Genomic DNA, 23,312 nt, shown 5'->3' with positions numbered 1-23,312 from the left:
CTGCTGACAGACGAGACCTTTTAACGCCATCAAATGTCCACATTTGTCTCTCCCAGGTCCTCAGGAAGGACTCGTTAGGTATTCCTGTGTCATCATGGTGGTAGTCATTAACCTAAGGAACTCACTGCTACAAGATACAAGCTCCCTTCCTCCTGGTCAGCCAAATCCACTACAAACATTTTGGCTTACCAGGTGATAAATCATAATACCAATAAAGGGTGGATTAAAAGGGTAATAAAACTCCTTGCATATGGGCAATGCGGCTGGAAGACGCCGGCCAAATTTCTGAATCCCCCTAGCCTTTTTTTAAAAATAAGAACATATTTTTGTATTTTGACACTTCTCTTTGTTTATTTGTTTGTTAAATTTATTTAAACCTCTAAAACTCCCCAGGCGAATTGACAAGATATGACAAGGTATGAACTGATACAATTTACAATTAAACCAATTAACAATTTAGAGCAAAGAACAATAACTGAGTTGAGGTACAACACAATGATTGTCATAGGGGTCAAATAAGCATTGAGGAAACAATATTAATAAAAATCTTGAGGATACAAGCAACAAGTTACAGTCATAAGTGGGAGGAAAAGGGTGATCGGAATGGTGAGAAAAACCTAGTAGTAATAGTAGTGCAGATTTAGTAAAATGTCTGACAGTCTTGAGGGGATTATTTGTTTAGCAGAGTGATGGCATTCAGGGAAAAACTGTCCTTGTGTCTAGTTGTCTTGGTGTGCAGGGCTCTGTAGTGACGTTTTGAAGGTAGGAGTTGAAACAGTTTGTGTCCAGGATGCGAGGGGTCAGTCAGTATTTCCACAGCCCTCTTTTTGACTTGTGCACAGTGAAGGGATACCAAAATTTTTACTACCACACTGGGGTTGTGGCTTATGCAAATTGAGCTGGGGTGGCACAGCAGGTAGAGTCCTGTACTGCAGGCCACTGAAGCTGACTGTAGATCTGTAGGTCAGTGGTTCAAATCTCATCACTCAGCCTTCCATCCTTCCGAGGTGGGTAAAATGAGGACCCGGATTGTGGGGGCAATAGGCTGGCTCTGTTCAAAAGGGCTATTGCTAATATGTTGTAAGCTGAATTGACTGAGTCTAAGGAGAAGGGCAGCATAAAAATCGAATAAATAAAAATAAATAAAAATCGAATAAATAAAAATAAATAAAAATCGAATAAATAAAAATCGAATAAATAAAAATAAATAAAAATCGAATAAATAAAAATCGAATAAATAAAAATAAATAAAAATCGAATAAATAAAAATAAATAAAAATCGAATAAATAAAAATAAATAAAAATCAAATAAATAAAAATAAATAAAAATCGAATAAATAAAAATAAATAAAAATAAATAAAAATCGAATAAATAAAAATCGAATAAATAAATTGGGTGTTCTGGGATGGAGCTCCATTTTCGCCCACCCCTACTTGTGCAGTCTATGGCAGGCAGGTGGGCAGCCATGGTCTTTTCCTGCCGCGCGCATGCCTCTGAGCCTACCCGAGACCCGATACGGATGTGGACCAGTCCGGCCTCTGACCTCGGTTTCTCTTTTTTCTCAGGCATTCTCAGCATGATCATCATCCGGACTCTCCGAAAAGACATCGCCAACTACAACAAGGAAGACGACATTGTACGTTGGTGCTCCGGCAAGAATGGGGGTCCTTCCTGGGGTTCTGAAAGTGCTTTGCAGGGTGCTGGGGGTGGAGTGGAACTCCGGAGAACTGGCGTCTCTCGAATTCAAGACCATCTCCCGGAGGCAGCGGTAGAAGGATTTTCCTGCTTCCTGGCTTTGGTTTTTCCAGCCAGCTAAAGATAGAAAGAGTTTCTATCTTGTAGCAGCGAGTTCCTTAGGTTAATGACTACATTATGGAATACGGGAGGGAGGGAGGAAGAGAAGAGAAAGAGAACGATAAAAGAGAAAAACAGTAAGAAAGAGAGAGAAAGAAAAAAGAGAAAAGAATAGAGAAAGTGGGAAAGAGAAAGGAAGTGGTTTTAGTCTTGTAAGCTGCCCTGAGTCTGTCAGGAGAAGGGGGCCTATACATTTAGATAGATTAGATAGATTAGATAGACAGACAGACAGACAGACAGAAATAGAGAGGTAATAGATGATGGATGGAGATAGATAGATAGATTTATGGCACTGACGGTTGTAAATACTAGTCAGTTACCACAAGTGTGAAAAATGGTCGTAAGACCCTCTTTTTTCAGTACTGTTTCTAACTTTGAACTGTCACTGAGTACTTCAGGGGTGGGGGGGGTGTCTGTTGGACTTTCCGTGGTCACTATACAAGTGGTTGTAAGTCAAGGACTGCATGCCTTAGGTTTCTACAGATGAACAGAGTCGGAAGGTACTCAGTAAGGTCATCTAGTCCATCCACCACCCGAGTTTCGAATCCAGTTTTCGGGAGTGTCTACAAAACATCCCTGTTTCTTGCAAGAAAGGTGGCAGACAGGCTTAACTGCCACAAGTGTGTGTGTATTTGTGTGTGGGTGTGTATGTGTATGTGTCAAAAGGGGAAGATTTGTGGCGGGCTGCTGTCTCATTGTGTGGCACTTTTCCCCCACCCCCGCAGGAGGACACCATGGAGGAGTCAGGGTGGAAACTGGTCCACGGGGACGTCTTCCGGCCGCCGCAGTATCCCATGATCCTCAGCTCCCTCCTGGGCTCCGGCATCCAGCTCTTTTGCATGATCCTGATCGTCATTTGTGAGTACGGCCTGGCGGGCGCCTGCGTTTGCCCATGTGGGAAGCCAAGACGGGGATTCAGAACCCCTGGGCAGGTCAGGGCTTCATTCACAGCCTCTCTCCCGGTGGCACAAAATGCCCTGCCCGACTCCCCCTCCTCCTCTTCCTTTTCCTCCTCCTCCTCCTCCTTGATTGTTGGGGGCAAATATACTGTTTGTGTAAACCACTTAGAGAGGGCTGTAAAAGTACTGTGAAGCGGTATATAAGTCTAAAGGCTAAATGCTTTCTTTCTTTCTTTTCTTCCTCCCTCCCTCCTTCCCACCTTCTTCCTTCCTCCCTCCCTCCCTCCCTCCTTCCCACCTTCTTTCTTCCTTCCTTACTTCCTACCTTACTTCCTTCCTAACTTCCTCCCTCTCTCCCTCTCTTCCTTCCTTCCTGTGTAAAAGGAGGGCCCAGATTGTTGGGGGGCCAGAGGCTGATTCTGTAAACTACTTAGAGAGGGCTGTAAAAGCGCTATGAAGCGGTATATAAGTCTAAATGCTACTGCTCTTCCTCCCTCCCTCCCTCCCTCCCTCCCTCTCTCAAATGAGGACCCAGGTTTTTGGGGGCAAGAGGCTGATTCTGTAAAACCCTTAGAAAGGGCTGTAAAAGGACCATGAAGCGGTATATAAGTGCTATTGCTATAGTTTGTGGGCAGGATCAAAATCACTGGAACAGATTCTGGCCTGCCAGTGGCTTCAGGCAACCCCAAGGACCGCCGTCCCTTTTGCTTTGCAGTTGTGGCCATGCTGGGCATGCTGTCTCCCTCCAGCCGGGGTTCTCTGATGACCACCGCCTGTTTCCTCTTCATGTTCATGGGGTGAGTGGGTCGTTGCCTGGCACCTCTTTCTTTTGGGATGGTGGTGGGGGTGGGATTTCTGGAAAGGGGCGGGAGGTAAACCTGCTATCTTTTTCCCCCCCCGCCCGGTGCACCAGGGTCTTTGGGGGCTTCTCGGCCGGCCGCCTGTACCGCACACTCAAAGGCCATCGGTGGAAGAAAGGCGCTTTCTGTGTAAGTGGAGCTGCTGCCTCTGGGTGGACAGGGGGTGGGACAACAAGGTGGTGGCTCTAACTGGGTTTGGACAGGGAGAGGAAATCGCTTTGGGGGAAAGCTGGTGGCAAGTGATGGCAGGTTAAGGTTATTTCAACTGAAACAGGAATAATTTCCTAATATGATTTGACCACTTCATCCGTAATGAATGTATTTTTTATACACACGGAGAGCGTCTGCACCAAGGACAAATTCCTTGGGTGTCCAATCACACTTGGCCAATAAAGAATTCTATTCTATTCTATTCCTTATTCTATTCTATATTCTATTTGATATATTATTTTCTCTATTCTTCTATTTTATTTTTCTATATTCTATACATTCTATTCTATATTCTATTCTATTCTTCAATATTCTATACATTCTATTCTATATTCTTCTATTCTTCTGCATTCTATATTCTATTCTATATTCTATATATTCTATTCTATATTCAATATTCTCTGGTATTCTATTTCTATTCTGTTCTAATCTATTCTATTCGTCTCTTTTATTCTGCATTCTATTCTAATTATTTCCTACTCCATTCTATAGTCTATTTATTCTGTTTATTCTGTCTATATACAGTGATACCTTGTCTTACAAACTTAATTGGTTCCGGGACGAGGTTCTTAAGGTGAAAAGTGTGTAAGACGAAACAATGTTTCCCATAGGAATCAATGGAAAAGCGATTAATGTGTGCAAGCCCAAAATTCACCCCTTTTGCCAGCCGACGCGCCCGTTTTTGCACTGCTGGGATTCCCCTGAGGCTCCCCTCCATGGGAAACCCCACTTCCAGACTTCTGTGTTTTTGTGATGCTGCAGGGGAATCCCAGCAGAGGAATCCCAGCATCGCAAAAACGAGTGCTTCATTGGCAATGGAAGTCCGGAGGTGGTGTTTCCCAGCGAAGGGAGCCTCAGTGAAATCGTAGCATCACAAAAACACCAAAGTCCTCGAAACCCCACCTCCGGACCTCTGTGTTTTTGTGATGCTATGATTTCGCTGAGGCTCCCCTTGCTGGGAAACCCCACCTCCGCTCTTCCGTTGCCAGTGAAGCACCCGTTTTTGCACTGCTGGATTCCCCTGCTGGGATTTTCCTGCAGCATCACAAAACACGGAAGTCCGGAGGTGGGGTTTCCCATGGAAGGGAGCCTCAAGGGAATCCCAGCAGCGCAAAAACGGGTGCTTTGCTGGCAATGGAAGTCTGTAGGCGGGGCATCCCAGCGGCGGCGGTGGGTTTGTAAGGTGAAAATAGTTTGTAAGAAGAGGCAAAAAAGTCTTAAACCCCGGGTTTGTATCTCGAAAAGTTTGTATGATGAGGCGTTTGTAAGACGAGGTATCACTGTATTCTATTCTATATTCTATATGTTCTATTTAATTTCTATTCTATTCTAATCTGTTCTATTCAAATTCTTCTATTCTAATTATTTCCTATTCTATATATTCTATTCTATATTCTGTTCTATATTATTATATTCTATTCCACTCCACTCTACTCTATTCCAGTAGAAAAGAGTATTTTAGGGCTTCAAGTGTGCTCTCTGAGCTGCGTTGTTTTCTTGCAGATGTTTCATGACCCAACTAGGAAACCACCATCAGTGCTGGAAGAGAATGATGTGGTGATGGAGATGGAGGAGGCCTTGTGGGGTCTTCTCCAGATTCCCTTAACACTCTTTGTGACCCATTTAACAACTGTGGTGATTTGCTTAAAAACTCTGTGGCAAGAAAGATTGTAACAAACGTCTTGCTTAACAACAGAAATCTGGGGTTCAGTTGAGGTTGCAAGCCGAGGACTCCCTGTATTTGGAGGAAGAAGAACCGGAGCCCTTTATAGCTGCCTGGTTCAGAAACGGGGGTAGCCCCAGAGGGTGTCGGCAGATGGAGCCCACCTAACCTAGTTTATTCTTTTCCCTTGCAGACGGCCATGCTGTATCCTGGGGTCGTCTTTGGGATCTGCTTTGTCCTGAATTGTTTCATCTGGGGCAAACACTCCTCGGGAGCGGTAGGTCTCTCGCAGCTACCCCCTGTGGGGTTTACTCCTCTGAAGGGTTTGGGTCTGACAGAGAAATCTCAAGAGGGCTTCATCAAAAGGCAACTGGACTTTGTTTTTCCTTGAGAACATTTCGCTTCTCATCCAAGAAGCTTCATCAGTTCTGACAGGATGGATCGTATTTCTTTGCGGCCATCGGGTCATTTGCACAAGCCCATGTTAGATGCCAGAGTGAGGAGAACTATGTCCAGACAAGAATATCTGAAAAGAATGAGGTCTTGGCGTTAGTAGCTCTAGGGAACATTTGGTCACGCCTCGTCACTATATAAGGGACAGTCTTGGGCAGTGATGGTGAACCTTTTTTCCCTCGGGTGCTGAAAGAGCGTGCATGAGAATTATCGCACCTGTGCAAATGCCCACACCTATAATTTAATGCCTGGGAGGGCAAAAATTGAGCTGCAACGACTCTGGCATAAGCCAGTGAAAGTGATCCCAGTGGTCCTTGTCATGGTGGGTGCAGTGCCAAAGGATCTCAGCGGACATTTGAAAACCATTGGAATTGACAAAATCTCCATCTGTTAATTGCAAAAGGCCGCTTTACTGAGATCGGCACACATAATTTGTCGGTACATCACACAGTCTTAGGTGTTTGGGAAGCGCTCGACTGATGATGAAATACAAAATCCAGCATAGTGATCTCATTTGCTGTGTTGTATTGGTGATGATGATGATAATAATAATAATAATAATAATAATAATAATAATAATAATAATAATAATAATAAAGTGGTCCCAGTGGTACTTGGCACGCTGGGCGCAGGGCCAAAGGATCTCAGCGGACATTTGAAAACCATTGGAATTGACAAAATCTCCATCTGTCAATTGCAAAAGGCCGCTTTACTGGGATCCGCAAACATAATTTGCTGCTACATCACGCAGTCCTAGGTGCTTGGGAAGCGCCTGACTGGTGATGAAATACGAAATCCAGCATAGTGATCTGTGTTGTACTGACATAATAATAATAATAATAATAATAATAATAATAATAATAATAATAATAATAATAATAATAATAATAATAATATACATCCTAGGATAAAATACAGGAAATAGTATAAGGGCAGACTAGATGGACCATGAGGTCTTTTTCTGCCGTCAATCTTTTATGTTTCTATAAATCTCTGCTCCTGACATGTTTCTTAGAGTTTAACAAACTTACAGTCCCAAGGAACTCCGCTGCTCATGAAACAGGCAGGAATAAAAGTCTATGGAAACAGAAAAATCTCTCAGCTTCAAGGCACCATCGTCTATGACTAGGGATATTGTTTGCCACACCTCTTCTCTCATCAGCCTGTCCTTATATACTCACAAGGTGTGGCCAAATGTCCCATAGCTGTATTAACGCCAAGAACCTCTTCTTGTGAGATACTCATTTCTCGATCTCATCCTCCTTACCCTTGTGTCTAACACGGGGTCCTCCTCTTCTGATTCCCCATAATCCTCTGGGTCAGACAATACCATAATTGGAAGTTCTACAGTCTCGGGTGGTTCCCCAGTCTCCAACCCCTTCACTCTCACTCTCAGACTCGAGTGACAAGACCACTGGCCTGTGATGCCAGTACTCCTCCGTCTCCTCAAAATCCATGAGCAGTTGAGTCGGACATGGGCCACTCACAACACTAGCAGTGTTGGGAGGGGGAGGTACAATGAGGGAGGGGTTTGCTCCCTGTAGCTTGCTGGGGAGACTTTAACAGATTTTTAACAGGTTAACAACCCCCCCGCCCAAGCAGGCAGACCCACATCTGCCTCTTATTATTATTATTATTATTATTATTATTATTATTATTATTATTATTATTATTTATTGGATTTGTATGCCGCCCCTCTCCGCAGACTCGGGGCGGCTAACAACAATGATTTAAAAACAACATGTAACAATCCAATTAATAAAACAACTAAAAACCCTTATAGTGAAACCAAACATACACACAAACATACCATGCATAACTTGTAATGGCCTAGGGGGAAGGAATATCCTAACTCCCCCATGCCTTGCGCTAAAGGTGGGTCTTGAGTAATTTGCAAAAGACAAGGAGGGTGGGGGCCGTTCTAATCTCTGGGGGGGGTTGATTCCAGAGGGCCGGGGCTGCCACAGAGAAGGCTCTTCCCCTGGGGCCCGCCAAACAACATTGTTTGGTCGACGGGACCCGGAGAAGGCCAACTCTGTGGGACCTTATCGGCCGCTGGGATTTGTGCGGTAGAAGGCGGTTCCGGATGTATTCTGGCCCAATGCCATGTAGGGCTTTAAAGGTCATTACCAACACTTTGAATTGTGACCGGAAACCGATCAGCAGCCAATGCAAGCCACGGAGTGTTGTAGAAACTCTACCTAGGACCGAACTCGCCACCTCCTGATTGTGAGGCAAGAGCTCCTCCCCTTCTAGGCCACGGCGCTCACCTTGCGTGGCTGCTGTCTTGAGGCTCGGCGTCTCGTTTCCCAGGTCCCGTTTCCCACCATGCTGGCGCTGCTCTGCATGTGGTTCGGCATCTCCCTGCCGTTGGTCTACCTGGGCTACTACTTCGGCTTTCGCAAGCAGCCCTACGACAATCCCGTCCGGACCAATCAGATCCCAAGGCAGATCCCGGAACAGCGGTGGTACATGAACCGCTTCGTTGGGTGAGTCTTCCGGGCTGGCTTCCTTGCAGTTTTCGGGACAGGGACTAGAATTGCTGTCATGACAGAGCCAACTTGGGATAGGGGTGCAGAGGACGGCCTAAGAGCCAGGAAGCTGTGTGCGCCAGGTGACTTTGAGCCAATCACCAGGGTTCTAGTTCCGTTAGGGAAAACAAGTAGGATGCTTGGCTGCATAGCTAGAGGTATAACAAGCAGGAAGAGGGAGATTATGATCCCGCTATATAGAGCGCTGATGACACCACATTTGGAAGACTGTGTTCAGTTCTGGAGACCTCACCTAAAAAAGATATTGACAAAATTGAACAGGTCCAAAGACGGGCTACAAGAATGGTGGAAGGTCTTAAGCGTAAAACGTATCAGGAAAGACTTAATGAACTCAACCTGTATAGTCTGGAGGACAGAAGGAAAAGGGGGGACGTGATCAAAACATTTAAATATGTCAAAGGGTTAAATAAGGTCCAGGAGGGAAGTGTTTTTAATAGGAAAGTGAACACAAGAACAAGGGGACACAATCTGAAGTTAGTTGGGGGAAAGATCAAAAGCAACGTGAGAAAATATTATTTGACTGAAAGAGTAGTAGATCCTTGGAACAAACTTCCAGCAGACGTGGTAGATAAATCCACAGTAACTGAATTTAAACCTGCCTGGGATAAACATAGATCCATCCTAAGATAAAATACAGGAAATAGTATAAGGGCAGACTAGATGGACCAGGAGGTCTTTTTCTGCCGTCAGACTTCTATGTTTCTATGTTTCCAGCTTAGGCATGAAAAATGGTTGGGTGACTTTGTGCCAATCACCAGGAGGCAGTGAGTTCTAGTTCTACTTTAGCAATAAAAGCCGGCTGGATGATTGGGCCAGTTACCAGGAGATAGGGAGTTCTAGTCCTGCTGTCGTCTTGAAAGCTGTCTGAGTGACTTTGATTCAATCTCTCTCTCTCAGCCCAGCCCACCTCACAGGGTTGTGGGGAAAACAAGAAGAGGAGGCATATAAGATATGGTTGCCGCCTTGACTTATACGTGAAAAAGCAGAATAAAAATCTTAAGAATTATAACAATAGCAAAGAATTCAGCAGAGTGGAAAGGATTGCTTTTATGTCTTGATTCTACCCAGCTGGGTGCTGAGTTCAAGAAAGCGGCCTGCATTTAAAAAAAATTATAGGATAAATAAAATAACGGTTTACCCCGTTGAGGGATCTGTTTGAACAAGATCCCCTGCTTCCATAATGACTCTTTCTCCTCCTTTTCTCACAGGATCCTTATGGCTGGAATTCTGCCTTTCGGAGCTATGTTCATTGAACTTTTCTTCATTTTCAGCGTAAGTCCGGAGGGCCTCCAATCTACTCCCTTCCAGTTCCCTCAGCTGCTTTGCACCATTAAATACAAAACATTAATTGAAGGTCTTCACACTTGGAAACTTTAAGACTTGTGGACTTCAGCTCCCAGAAATCTCCAGCCAGCATAGCTGGGAGAGTTAGAAATGCACAAGTCTTAAAGTTGCCAAGGTTGGAGACCCCTGGTCTAGTCTAAAGACTAGGGGTGACCTGATCGCTCCAATATGAGGAGCTGCCACAAAGAAGATTATTATTTTATTATTTATTAGATTTGTATGCCGCCCCTCTCCACAGACTCGGGGTGGCTCTCAAACTCAAGAGTTCTCAAACTCTTTGCTGTTGTCATATACATGGATACATCCGAACTAGACTTGTGGTGTTTCTCAATCACTTAAATATGAGCCAGTTGTGTGCAGCAGCTGCCAAAAAAGCCAACACAATTCTAGGCTGCATTAACAGAGGGAGAGAATCAAGATGAAGTGTTAATCCCAGTTTAAAAGGCCACACTTGGAATCCTGCATTCAGTTTGGGTCACCATGATGCAAAAAGGATGTTGAGACTCTAGAAAAAGTGCAGAGAAGAGCAACCAAGAGGATTAGGGGACTGAGGGTAGAACAAGAAGCAATGGGTGGAAACTAAACCAGGGGAGAGCCATCCTAGAAATAAAGGAGAAATTTCCTGACAGTGAGAACAATTAATCAGTGGAACAGTTTGCCACCAAATGTTGTGGATGCTCCCAACACTGGGGGCTTTTAAGAAGAGACAGGACAGACATTTGCCTGAAATGACATTGGCCTTCCTGCCTGTTGTGTCTGGTCCCCATCCTGCTCAGCTGATCACGGATTTCAAAGATCGAGAGACGGATGCGTATTGCTACCCTAGACCAGTGTTTTTCAACCAGTGTGCCGTGAGACCTGGTCAGGTGTGCCGCGAAGCTCAGAGAGAAAGAAAGAAAGAGAGAGAGAAAGAAAGAAAGAAAGAAAGAGAAAGAGCGAGCGAGAGAGAAAGAGAACAAGAAAAAGAAAGAAAGAGAGAGCAAGAGAGAGAAAGAGAGAGGGAGGAAAGGAGAGAGAGAGAAAGACAGAGGTAGGGAGGGAGAAAGAGCAAAAAAGGAAGGAAGGAAGAGAAAGAAAGAGAGATGGAGAGAAAGAAAGATGAAGGGAGAGAAAGAGGGAGAGAGAGAGAAATAGAGCGAAAGGGAGGAAGAGAGAGAATTTTTTGTGCACTTTTTTTAGCAGCCCCCCCCCCCCCGTTCAATGTGCCCCAGGGTTTCGTAAATGTAAAAAATGTGCTGCAGCTCAAGAAAGGTTGAAAATCACTGCCCTAGACCAGTGTTCTTGGCCCCTGAGCCTGAGAGTGAAGAGGATGAGAAATTAGAGAGGGAAAGCCAACCAGAGACTGAGATACCCCCAGAGGTGTTATCGAGGGGATGAGGACGAACCATTTATAGACACAAGAGTGCGCAGAATTATGTCCAGACAGGATTATTTGAGAAGGAAGAGGCTTGGGTGTGAATAGCCCTATGAAACACTTGGCCATGGCTTGTCACTATATAAAGGAGAGTCTCATGAGAAATCAGTGTGACGGACAATGTTCCAACAATGGCCGAGTGTGAGCTCCGGAGTTTAAAGAGCACTTTAAACTCCGTCTTCGGAGAGGGGCGGCATACAAATCTAAGTAATAAATAAAATAAATAAATAAATAAACTTTTGCCTCAAGACAGCTTTTAAATCATGCCGTCTGCTTCTTTGGAGAGGCTACGGGAATGTATGAGTTTGGTTGATTGGCAGAATCACTTCAAGGAGATTTTTCTAATGGGCTTTTGGATTCTGGCCCGAGACTGTTCTTATCTGAGAGTCCTTAGTCTGGGGACACTGTCAGAATGGACTAAAATATTTCTTTGACTATTAACCATTTTATACCTTGATGTTTTTAAGCAATATATCTCAATACTGTACTGCCTGTTGGGTGTCTATTTTAATTCCTGTTGGTGTCTCGTCTAAACAGAACAGAAACTAAGCAAGGAGAGATCCACCCTAGAAATAAGGAGAAATATTGTGACAGTTAGAATGATTAAGCAGGGGAACAGCTTGCCACCAGAAGTATCGGTACATCAACACTGGAAGCTTTTAAGAAGAGACAGGAGAGCCACTTGTCAGAAATAGGATTGGGCTTCCTGCCTAAGCAGGGGGTTGAATTAGAAGACCTCCAAGGTCCCTCCCAACTCTCCTATCCTGTTCCACAGGGCAGGGGCCAGAGCAGAAAAGACCTTGGCCAGCTGGGACCTCAGCAGGCTCCTCCTCTTCCCAGAGTGGGGCAAGCCAGTCCTATTGGAGTTGTGTGTGTGTGTGTGTGTGAGAGAGAGAGAGAGAGAGAGAGAGAGATGGTTCCTCAGGTAGCCCAGTTCCATGCCACGTAGGGCTTTCAAGGTGATAAACAAGACTTTGAAGGTCTTGTGTGTCTTTCTTCGAATCCAGGCCATCTGGGAGAATCAATTCTACTACCTCTTTGGCTTCTTATTCCTGGTATTTATCATCCTGGTAGTCTCATGTTCCCAGATCAGCATCGTCATGGTATACTTCCAGCTCTGCGCCGAGGTAAGGGGGAGAAGGGGCAAAATGGGGGGGGGGGGGGGGCAGGACTGGGGAACCCGGGTCGAGCCAGACCCAGAATCCCGGACCTCTGAGATGCAGTGATGGTTCTGTATTTTGCAGAGGGGGGTATGTCTGTGTAAAGTTTCATTTTAATGTATGCTGATTTAATGTATTTATTCATTTATTATCATTTATTAATTAAATTTGTATGCCGCCCACTCCCAAAGAACTCTGGGCTGCTTACAGTAATCAAATAGTATAAAAAACCAATTTAATACCACATGAATGAAGTCATACCATGTCATACACACCATGTCATGGCTTGTGGGTTTTTTTTGGGGGGGGGGGGTAGAAAAATGTTTTTTATTTTTATTTTACACATATCCAAACAAATATCAATGCATATATACCTTACAAACAATATCGTAATCCATATTCCCCATTTCTTTATCCATATTTACACCTTTTTCTTATTAATGGATCAATGGTCTGCATTTAAATCTCATTTTCTCCCTTCCCTGATGGCTCTCCATCTCTCCCATCTCTCTTCCTTTCCCTCTCTCCAACCTTCCTTCCTCCTCTCACCTCTCCCCCTTTTAACCTTCTCCGAAACACTACTACTTCCTCCCTCTCATTCTTTTCTTGAGTGATTTCTACTTGGAGGGAGGGAGGGAGGGACGGAATAGCAATAGCACGTGAACATGTATTGCTTTACAGCCCTCTCTAAACGGTTTGCAAAATGTAAGCATATAGCCCCCAACAATCTGGGTCATCATTTTATGAGGGAGGGAGGAAGGAAGGAAGGAAAGAAGGAAGGAAGGAAGTGCTTTAGAGCCCTCACTAAGCGGTTTGCAAAGTCAACCAACAATCTGGGTCCTTCTTTTATCCACCTCAGAACAACAGAAGGCTGAGTCAAGCATTAAGCCGGTCAGGATCGAACTGTTGGCAGTAGGCAGAGTTAGCCTGCAATACTGCAAAGGAAGGAAGGAATAACAATAGCAATAGCCCTTAGACTTATATACCACTTCGTAGTGCTTTTCTGGCCCTTGCTAAGCGATTTACAGAACCAGCCTTTTGCCCTCAACAATCTGAGTCCTCATTTGACCCGGGAAGGAGGGAAGGAAGGGAGGGGAGGGAAGGAAGGGCAATAATATTTAGACTTCTATACTGCTTCCTGGTCCTTTTACAGCCCTCTCCAAGCAGTTTACAGAATCAGCCTCTTGCCCCCAACATTCTGGGTCCTCATTTGACCCACCTCCGAAGGACGGAAGGCTGAGTCAACCTTGAGCCTGGTGAGATTTGAACTGCCAAATTGCAGGCAGCTGGCAGGCAGCAGAATTAGCTTGCAGTACTGCACTCTAACCACTGTGCCACTTTATCTATTGACTTTGGTTGTCGGAAGCCATCTTAGGTGGGTCCCAGACGGTGATGGCATGAATCTGGGACGCTGCAACCCTCGATAAAGACATACCAGTTGCCACGTGCCTGAATTGGGGTCATGTGATCCATGGGCTCGCTGCAGTGGTCGTAACCACGAGGACAGTTTGCAAGTCCTTTTTCAATAACCTTCGTAAATTCGGTCACTTACGTAAATGGTTGTAACTCGAGAACTACCTGTAATCCAAGGTGGTTTTGGTTATTTTGGCAGGATTACCGGTGGTGGTGGAGAACCTTCCTGGTGTCCGGAGGGTCTGCCTTCTATGTGCTCATCTACGCAATCTTCTACTTCGTGAATAAGGTATCTTTGGTTCTGCGGCATTACATTCTTCTGTTAGGTTACCATTATCTCATGTTATTTTATGTGACAGGACAGAATAGAAGAAAACAGAATAGCATAGCATTAGCATGGAATAGAATAGAATAGAATTCTTTATTGGCCAAGTATGATTGGTGACACAAGGAATTTGTCTTTGGTGCAGATGCTCTCAATGTACATAAAAGAAAAGATCCATTTGTCAAGAATCATGAGGTGGGAGGTCTTAAGCATAAAACGTATCAGGAAAGACTTCATGAACTCAGTCTGTATCGTCTGAAGGAAAAGGGGGGACATGATTGAAACAGGGTTAAATAAGGTTCCGGAGGGAAATGTTTTTAATAGGAAAGTGAATCCAAGGACAAGAGGGCACAATCTGAGGTTAGTTGGGGGAAAGATCAGAAGCAACGTGATAAAATATAATTTGACTGAAAGAGTCGTAGATGCTTGGAACAAACGTCCAGCAAACATGGTAGATAAATCCACAGTAACTGAATTTAAACATGCCTGGGATAAACATAGATCCATCCTAAGATAAAATACAGGAAATAGTATAAGGGCAAACTAGATGGACCAGGAGGTCTTTTTCTGCCATCAGTCTTCTATGTTTCTTTCTTTTTTTTACTTATTTGACCCCTATGGCAATCCTTAAGCATTGTACCTCATAGAAACATAGAAGACATAGCAGAAAAAGACCTCCTGGTCCATCTAGTCTGCCCTTATACTATTTCCTGTATTTTATCTTAGGATGGATCTATGTTTATCCCAGGCATGTTTCAATTCATTTCCTGTGGATTTACCTACTACGTCTTGTGGAAGTTTGTTCCAAGCATCTACTAAGATTGTTAGGGCTCGTTTAAGCTCTATTTTTCCTTCTCTTCCAGCTGGACATTGTGGAATTCATCCCCTCCTTGCTGTACTTCGGCTACACCACGTTAATGGTGCTTTCCTTCTGGCTCCTGACAGGGACCATCGGCTTCTATGCAGCCTACATGTTTGTCCGTAAAATTTACGCCGCGGTCAAAATAGACTAAAGGCTGCCAGCGTATCCGATGGCACAGATCCACCGCCGGGATTTGGTGTTTCCTCCTAGGAAGGAATCTGGGACACTTTTCTTTCCTGTTTCTCCCAAGGGCCAAAAAATGAAAAAAAATAAAAAATAAAAAAACCAACCTTCGGGAGCAGGACGCAGGAAATTAAAACGGAAAAAAAAAACAAAAAGTTCAACACTTGGAATGTAATTTTTAGCACAATATCCACGGAATCGGGGAATCTCCTGGAGGGAAAGGGTGTATAGATTCTTTTACCTTTTAATTCGACGCTATTCCAGATCGAAGGGATTTTTTTAAAACAACAACAAAACCCCGCCAGTCTATCTCTTACAATGAATATCCCTCTTGTCTACTTTTCGGCTGTCACTCAACAATCACGACGGTCGTTCTGGGATTCAGGACGACGGATTCTCCCCCGTCGCCTTTCGCTCCAACAGGAGGATGCCGAAAAACTTTGTTTGCTGGTGTTTTTCTCTCTCTCCGGAGCTGCAGATGTGCGATTTCCGAGCGAGGTCAAGTGCAATTGTCCAGAAGAGGCTTTCAAACTGTACAAATCTTCTCGCCTGCGTTTGTGTGTTTGCCTGCCGAAAAAAATTCGGTGGAAACGGCAAATTTGGAAACGGGAGGAGCGATAAGGGATGGTGGACACGTCAGCCCATCAGAGGACACAGCTCTGGGGAGATTTGGGTTTTGTTGAGACCCCCAAATGTCTGGATGACAAAATGGGAGACCCTGAGCCAAAATAAAACCAGACGAGCGACATTGCCGCGTTCATGTGCCAAGGAATCCGTGGCTGGAGAGCAAACCCGCGGTGGGAGCGAGGGAAGGACTTGGCGCAGCCCTTCATCGCTGCCCTCGATTCTCCAGGTATTCTTGAAACCATGCTCCACTCCCCTGCCCCTAAAGCCTCTTTTGCATCCTTTTCTCCAGCCCCCCCCTGGCAAGAGCCACGGTCTTTCCCGGTCCAACCCTGTCCTTAAACACCCCCCCCCCCCCCCGAGATTTCAGTCCTGTCTCTTTTTAAAAATCGGTTGTTGTGCAAAGCAACGTTATTCGGAAGGTAGCAACCTGGGGATGAATTCAACCACCCACTCACCGATCTTATACCCGACGCTTGAATGGTGACAGGGGAAAAAAAATCAATCTGAGAAACTGAATTTTTTTTGCTTGTGCTGGAGTTTTTGTTTGCAAAATAAATTTTTTAAAAAAACCACCCCAAATCGCTGGGAATTGCTGGGGAAACCCCCCCCCCCCAACTAAAGACACTCTTTGGACTGTTTTTTTCACCTGTGTGGACAAGAATGTGGGTTTAACACTATTTTTTTGTTTTTTAACATTGCTGGGGGGGGGGGAAGCAAGTTGCAGTAAGATTCCCCCCCCCCAAATCCTCGAGACCCAGAGCAGTTCACACGCTGTATCTTCATCCGAGGATTTTTTTTTAAGCCAATATGAGTAAAAAGAAGTTTAAAAAAATTAAACTTCTCACCAATTGTGACCTCTTTTCACCTCCCTTCCCTTCCTCTGCCCCTCTCCCAACTTTTGCCTCCATGGATGAAGGGTCTGTCACTAATTTCTCCACCAGGACCAAGCAAGGAAATCCAAACGGGCTTTCTTGGTGGTGTCCATCCCCTCGTTGACCACACCGAAGTCACCAGAGCCGAGGTTGGGCCGAGGGATTTTTTTAATGTATGTATGTGGGGTGTGTGAAAACTTTGGTTTAATCTGAGTGGGTCATTTTCCCCAGCCCCACTGGACCTGCTCCAGCCACGCTGTATTTTTACTGTACTGTATGAGCCCAAATGTAAATAAATCCTCCCATTGTCCGATGCACCTTTGTAGATACTTTTTAAACCCTCCTTCCACGATCCGTCTTTCGAAACACAGTTCAGTTTGCCGTTGGGAAGTTAAGTCTTATTAAGGAATGCAAAAATGATGTATGGGAGCACAGTCCGGTTTTTGTAAAATTGGAGGTTTTGCTTAATCAGGGAATGCTAATTTTTGGTAAATTAATACAGTGTTTCCCAACCTTGGCAACTTGAAGATATTTGGACTTCAACTCCCAGAATTCCCCAGCCAGCGGATACCGGCTGGGGAATGCTGGGAGTTGAAGTCCAAATATTTTCAAGTTGCCAAGGGTGGGAAACACTGAATTAATGGATAAATGTTGTTTCCATTTTGGAGTAGTGTGGAATGGAATAGAATAGGGAATAAGGAATAAAGAATAGAACAGAATTCTTTATTGACCAAGTGTGATTGGACACAGAAGGAATTTGTCTTTGGTGCAGATGCGCTCAGTGTACATAAAATATACATTTGTCAAGAGTCATGTGGCACAACACTTAATGATTGTCATAGGGGTCAACTAAGCAGTCAGGAAAAAAATCGGTATTAATAAAAATCGTAAGGATACAAGCAACAAGTTACAGTCATACAGTGGGGGATGAGTGATAGGAATAATGAGGAAAAACTAAGTGAGTTTTGCCTCATTTTATGACTTGTGCAGACTTAGTAAATAGTTTGACAGTGTTGAGGGAATTATTTCCTTAGCAGAGTGATGGCATTAGGGAAAAAACTGTTCTTGTGTCTAGTTGTCTTGGTGTGCAGGGCTCTGTAGTGACATTTTGAGGGTCGGAGTTGAAACAGATTGTGTCCAGGATCTGAGGGGCCAGTAAATATTTTCACAACCTTGGAGATGATGCTTTCCCTAGGGATAACTACCAGGTGGTCTAATTCGGAGGTTTCCAACCTTGGCAACTTTAAGACTTGTGAACGTCAACTCCCAGAATGCCTCACCCAGCTTTGTTAGCTGAGGAACTCTGGGAGTTGAAGTCCACAAGTCTTCAAAGTTTGCCACGTTTGAAGATCTCTTGCCTTAACAAATGTGGCCAGGCAAGTCATAAAATGAGGCAAAACTCACTTAATGAATCTCTCATTATGCAACATATAGGCTCAACGGTGGTCATAACTCAAGGACTTACCTGCATTTTTGACTTTCTTCCACAGTGGGTAAATCCTTTGGTTCCAAGTAAAAGGGCTGCAAAGCCTGTTATTCCCCTTGCAAAGAGAACCACCACCTTACACCTGGTGTGATTGTGTAGCCTGTTAGCAACTCTCATCTGTACAACTTCCAAGAGGAAAGTGTGCGTGTGTCTGACGCAACTGAAGCAGCAATTCCGTTCCTGGTTCTGTTTGTGCAAAAGCCTGGTGTTTGTTTCAATTGATTCACACCAGCTTTGATGCTTCCTGTTATTTTGACCTGCATAAGTGGTTGTATTGAAAAATCAAGTTTTTATTAGTGTGCCACCGATTTCTGATAGGTGTTGCATTTGGGGGTGTGTGTGTGTGACCGACACGAAGACCAAAAATTCTATTCAGCCAAGCAAAGCTTTTTTATGTTATTTAAATAATGTAAGAATTTAATGTAATTTAATTTGTTAAATTACATTAATTTAATTTAATGTAATTTTAAAACCCACTTCCCATTGTGCAAACTACAACGGTCGGTTCTCAACCTGCAACTGTTTGTTCAGCGCCTGAAGTTACAAAGGAGGCAGGGGGCTTACGACTGGTCCTCGCTTTTACGACCATCATTATGGCATCACGGGCACTCAGCAATTGGCATGTATTGACAACAGAATCGTACAATCGCCTTTTGTGAGGCTCTCAGTTGGCTTCCAATAAGCGAAACCAACGAGGGAAGGTGGATTCAATTAGCAACCGTGTGATTCGCTTAACGACCATGGGGTTTGCTGGACAACTGGGGAAAAGTTGGGGGAATCAGGGAAGCAATGAAAATTCTGGCCCCAATTGTGCTTGTAAGCCAAGGACTATCTTTACTATGTGTGTAAGAACTAAGTCCTTCCTTTCTGTGCAAAAGCCATTCACGCTCCTAACACTCTACTCACACTCTACACTTCTAAACTAGACATACCCAATTCATGTAACTGAGAATATAGCTGGAAGGGACCTTTAAAGGCCTTCTAGTCCAACCCCTGCTCTGGCAAAAAAAAAAAAAGCATACTATACCACTTCAGACAAATGCTGTCCAGTCTCTTCTTACAAACTTCCAGTGCTGGAGCATTCGCAACTTCTGGTGGCAAGCTGTTCCACTGATCAGTTGTTCTGACTGTCAGGAAATTCCTCCTTAGTTCTAAGTTGCTTCTCTCCTTGTTTAGTTCCCACCCATTGCTTCTTGTACTACTCTCCGGTGCTTTGAAGAATTGCTTGACTCCCTCTTCTGTGGGGTAACCCCTGAGAATATTGGAAGGCTGCTATCATGTCTCCCCTGGTCCTTCTCTTCATTAAACTAGCCAGGCCCAGTTCCTGCAACCGTTCTTCATGTGTTTTAGCCTCCAGTCCCCTAATCCTCTTTGTGGCTCTTCTCTGCACTTTTTCCCAGAGTCCCAACATCTTTTTTTTTTACATCGTGGGAACAAAACTGGATTCAATATCCACACGTGGCCTTACTAAGGCCTTATAAAAAGGTATAAACATCCTCAATGCAACCTAGGATTGCACTGGTGTTTTTGCCAGCTGCCCTACACAGCTAGCTCACATTTAAAAGATTGTCCACCAGAACTCCCAAGATTTTCTGTGTTACAATTATTGAACCAGGCACCATCTATTCCAGTGATGGCGAACCTATGGCATAGGTGTCACAGGTGGCACGCGGAGCCGTATCTGCTGGCACACAAGCCGTTGCCCTAGCTTAGCTCCAACATGCATGTGTGTGCTGGCCAGCTGATTTTTGCCTCACAGAGGCTCTGGGAGGGGCGTTTTTGACTTCCAGAGAGCCTCCATGGGGATGGGGGAAGGCGTTTTTACCCTCCCATGGCTCCAGGGAAGCCTTTGGAGCCTGGGGAGTGCGAAATACGAGCCTAATGGGCCCACCAGAAGTTGGGAAACCTTCTGGTTCTGTTCCTGCCGTCCAGAGGGCCTCCTGGGGGGAGGAAGCTGTTTTCGCCCTCCCAAGGCATTGAATTATGGGTATGGGCACTCGTGCATGCACGATAGCCAAATGTGGCTATCGGCTCTTTCGACACCCGAGGAAAAAAAAGGTTTGCCATCACTGATCTATTCTATACCCCTGCGTTTGGGTTTTTCTTGCCTGCAGGTAGAATCTTGCAACCGCCCGTTCCAGTTGCTGCAACAGTGGATGCAACTTAAGGCAGCTAGTCTGTTTTGTACTATGTATTTTATTCCCATTTTTCTAAGCTGCCTTGTGTCTGCGGAGAAAGCCAGCCTAGAAACCCAACCAAATAAGTAAATAAATAGTAATTGCTGTAAGCGGTCCACGTCTGGCTCAGCCGCCCATGGATTTTGAGGACCAGGACAGTACTGGCATCGCAGGCCGGTGTTCTTGCCATCTGGGTCTGAAGGGAAATTGGAGACCGGGGAACCACCAGAGACTGTAGAACCCCAAGTTAGGGTAGTGTCTGAGTTAGAGGACAATGGGGACTTTGAGGACCCTCTCTTAGATACGAGTCAGAAGAATGAGAGCCAGGCATGAATATCTCTACAGACCAGGGGTCTAGGCGTTGAATGTCTCTATGGGACATTTAGCCACACCTTGTGAGTATATATAGCACCAGTTGATGGGAAAAGAGGAGTGACAAGCAATGTTCATCATGAAGACGGTGCCTAGAGGGATGGCTTCGGATTCCATGGATTTTAATTCCCGTTTTTACAGAAGCTGGTTAAGCCCTGAACAGTGGGTAAAGGGAAAAATTTATGCTGCTAGCTGGCTTGCATCCTGGAGTGTAATCTATGCTCCTTAGACGGGAACGCTGTCAGCCTAAAATGCTTTAGAATTTACTTATTTCTTGCTGGACTTTGTGTAAATAATCATACTTTTGTTTCCATCAATGTTTCGAGCGTGTGTGGGCTTGCTTTCTAATAATTGATCTGGCCAAACGGAAGACTAATTACTTGACCCTAGAGAGAAAAACACACACAAGGCGTCCATACTTCAAACGTTTTAATAAGTAATTTCATTTAAAAAACAAAAAAACAAAGACACCCTCTTTCATTTTAAAACTTAATTCTGTAAGACAAAAGGAAAAAAAACCCAAACTGAACAGTGATGAGCTCTTATGTTTCCTAATGGCACTTCAAAATCTTTTTAATTTTTTTTTCTCCCTAAAACCGGGACTTGAGAAAAAGAAAAGTCCTACAATACTCCAATAAAAAGAGGTCATTTTGCTGTGTTTTAAGAGGAAAAAAGTGCTCGGTTGGGTGAGGAGTTCCATGTCAGGCAGGAAGGATGGAGGGCGGAGGGACGGACACACAAAATTCCTCTATACAATAAAGCTAGCTGTGTAAGCCACTGTTTCTCAACCTGGGCTACTTGGAGTCCACCCATCTCCAAGTGGCCAAATATTGCCAAGAATGACCCAAAGGACTGAATTTCCAAGGCGAGAACAGATAGGGCCTATGATACGGGATCATCATCACATCAAGAATACCAACTATTCCATCCTCAAGATAGATTGACAGAGGGAAGGTTCATTAACTTTTGAGATTCGGAGACTTATTTGCAGGGTGGGTGATGGGTGAGGAGATCACTCCCCCCCCCCCATTACCATCATGGTCTTCTCTGTTTTGTAATACTCGTGCGAGAAACACACAAACACACAGTTCACCTGCTGCAAACAACCTCTGCTTCTACTTGCCAAAAAATTAATAATAAAAATAATTCTCATTGAACACCCCACCTTTTAACCCAAACCACAACTCTCAGAAAATTTACATGAAGGAATCTGAGAACCAAAAATCGAGGCAGAAATTTCATCGTTTTTAAAAGGGGAGAAGAATATACACCTTATTTTGGGGGGATGACTGCAAAGCTGGGAGATTTGGATCGAGGGCAACTTGGGGGCAGCCAATGTACCGTGGGCCGTGAGTTACACAGCGGAATAGAATCATGACAGGGAGGATGCGAAGGAGGGACGAAGCGAAACGCGAACAACAAAAATTAAATCTCGAAGTTGCTCAAAAAAAAAAAAAACCAACACAATGGAGCTCCAAATGAATCCAACTTCTGTGAAATCAAATTGCCCACTTAGGAAGCAACGCCGATTGACCATCAATTTCACCTGCTGTTGTGCACACTCAGCTTTGTACAGAATAAAGGATTCAACGGGAATATTTCATTCAGATCTAGGATGTGTTCTTGGAGGGTTCCCTTTATTTTTTTTTGAGCAGTGTATTTTTTCACATTATACTTAAAAACGGTTGAATTGTCCCGCAATGAGTTATTTATCCCATGGTGAATTGGCTGCACTGAATTGCCCCATTCCGACACATTTTTTTTTGACTTGGTAACTTGGGCTGAGGTTCCAAAATAGGAAATAACATAAATAATGGCGGGGAAAGCTGGATTCGTTCACGGGATGTGTCAACGGTTTGGAATCGGTGCATAAACCAGCTGTGAGCCTATCACAGAGGAAGAAAACTTGATAATTTGTTCACGATTCTTATCTGCCATAAGGGGGACATCAGAAATAAATTCACATTCCCCACACTATCAAAATGCAGAAAGTCTTCAAACAAAGCAGAATGACCGGTGAGTGTGTGTTTCTGCGTGTGTCAAATGAAAGTCTCGCTGAGAACAAATAACGAGAGAAAGTTGGTCTCTTATTACAGAGTTCTCTTAAAACACTTTCCCCTTGGTGGGGGTATTTTCCATTTAAGTTACCGATTCCCATACATCAGTTGAAAAGCATTAGGGCTACACAGGGCCTCTTTCTTATTTGGGGAAGGGGGATTCAAATTAATCCCACTGGCGGTGAAGGAAGGAACCCCCTGAATCCAAGGCATATTTATTCTGAATTACAGAAGGGTGAAATACGAGGGGGGGGAGAGAAGCCCCCAGGAAGGGTTTTCTCTACAATCCTGAATAGTTTCCTCTCTTAAGAAGGGGGAAAATTAACAACCAAGTTTGCAAAATTTTAGCCAGCCGAAAAAAATATTACAAACAATCGGTTAGAATTTTATATATATACAGTATATATATACACTGGAAAGAAACCTTAACAGAAGTCACCAAACAGCCAACTCGGTCACTTCTGCTTACTGCTAAGGTCTTGTGATTTAGTTTCACAAAAGGAAGTACAGCAAAAGCCAACAAAAACA

The 23,312-nt window shown here is 44.3% G+C and overlaps 1 protein-coding gene across 2 annotated transcripts in view; it reads left to right on the top strand.

The window, feature by feature from the left end:
- Window positions 1–17,007, top strand: part of TM9SF4 (transmembrane 9 superfamily member 4) — a 44,146-nt gene extending 27,139 nt beyond the window's left edge. For both annotated transcript variants that reach the window (XM_070744400.1, XM_070744399.1), the window contains exons 9-18: window positions 1,567–1,637; window positions 2,581–2,713; window positions 3,470–3,551; window positions 3,668–3,743; window positions 5,681–5,764; window positions 8,254–8,429; window positions 9,701–9,764; window positions 12,258–12,377; window positions 14,023–14,112; window positions 15,012–17,007. In XM_070744400.1, coding sequence (XP_070600501.1) covers window positions 1,567–1,637; window positions 2,581–2,713; window positions 3,470–3,551; window positions 3,668–3,743; window positions 5,681–5,764; window positions 8,254–8,429; window positions 9,701–9,764; window positions 12,258–12,377; window positions 14,023–14,112; window positions 15,012–15,161 — 1,046 coding nt within the window. In that variant the 3' untranslated portion in view covers window positions 15,162–17,007. The remainder of the gene's footprint in view (window positions 1–1,566; window positions 1,638–2,580; window positions 2,714–3,469; window positions 3,552–3,667; window positions 3,744–5,680; window positions 5,765–8,253; window positions 8,430–9,700; window positions 9,765–12,257; window positions 12,378–14,022; window positions 14,113–15,011) is intronic.
- The last annotated feature ends 6,305 nt before the right edge of the window (window positions 17,008–23,312 follow it).

Source organism: Erythrolamprus reginae, chromosome 3 (genome assembly GCF_031021105.1).
Source record: "Erythrolamprus reginae isolate rEryReg1 chromosome 3, rEryReg1.hap1, whole genome shotgun sequence".
NCBI lineage: Eukaryota > Metazoa > Chordata > Lepidosauria > Squamata > Dipsadidae > Erythrolamprus > Erythrolamprus reginae.
This window is presented reverse-complemented; position numbering and strand designations above follow the sequence as displayed.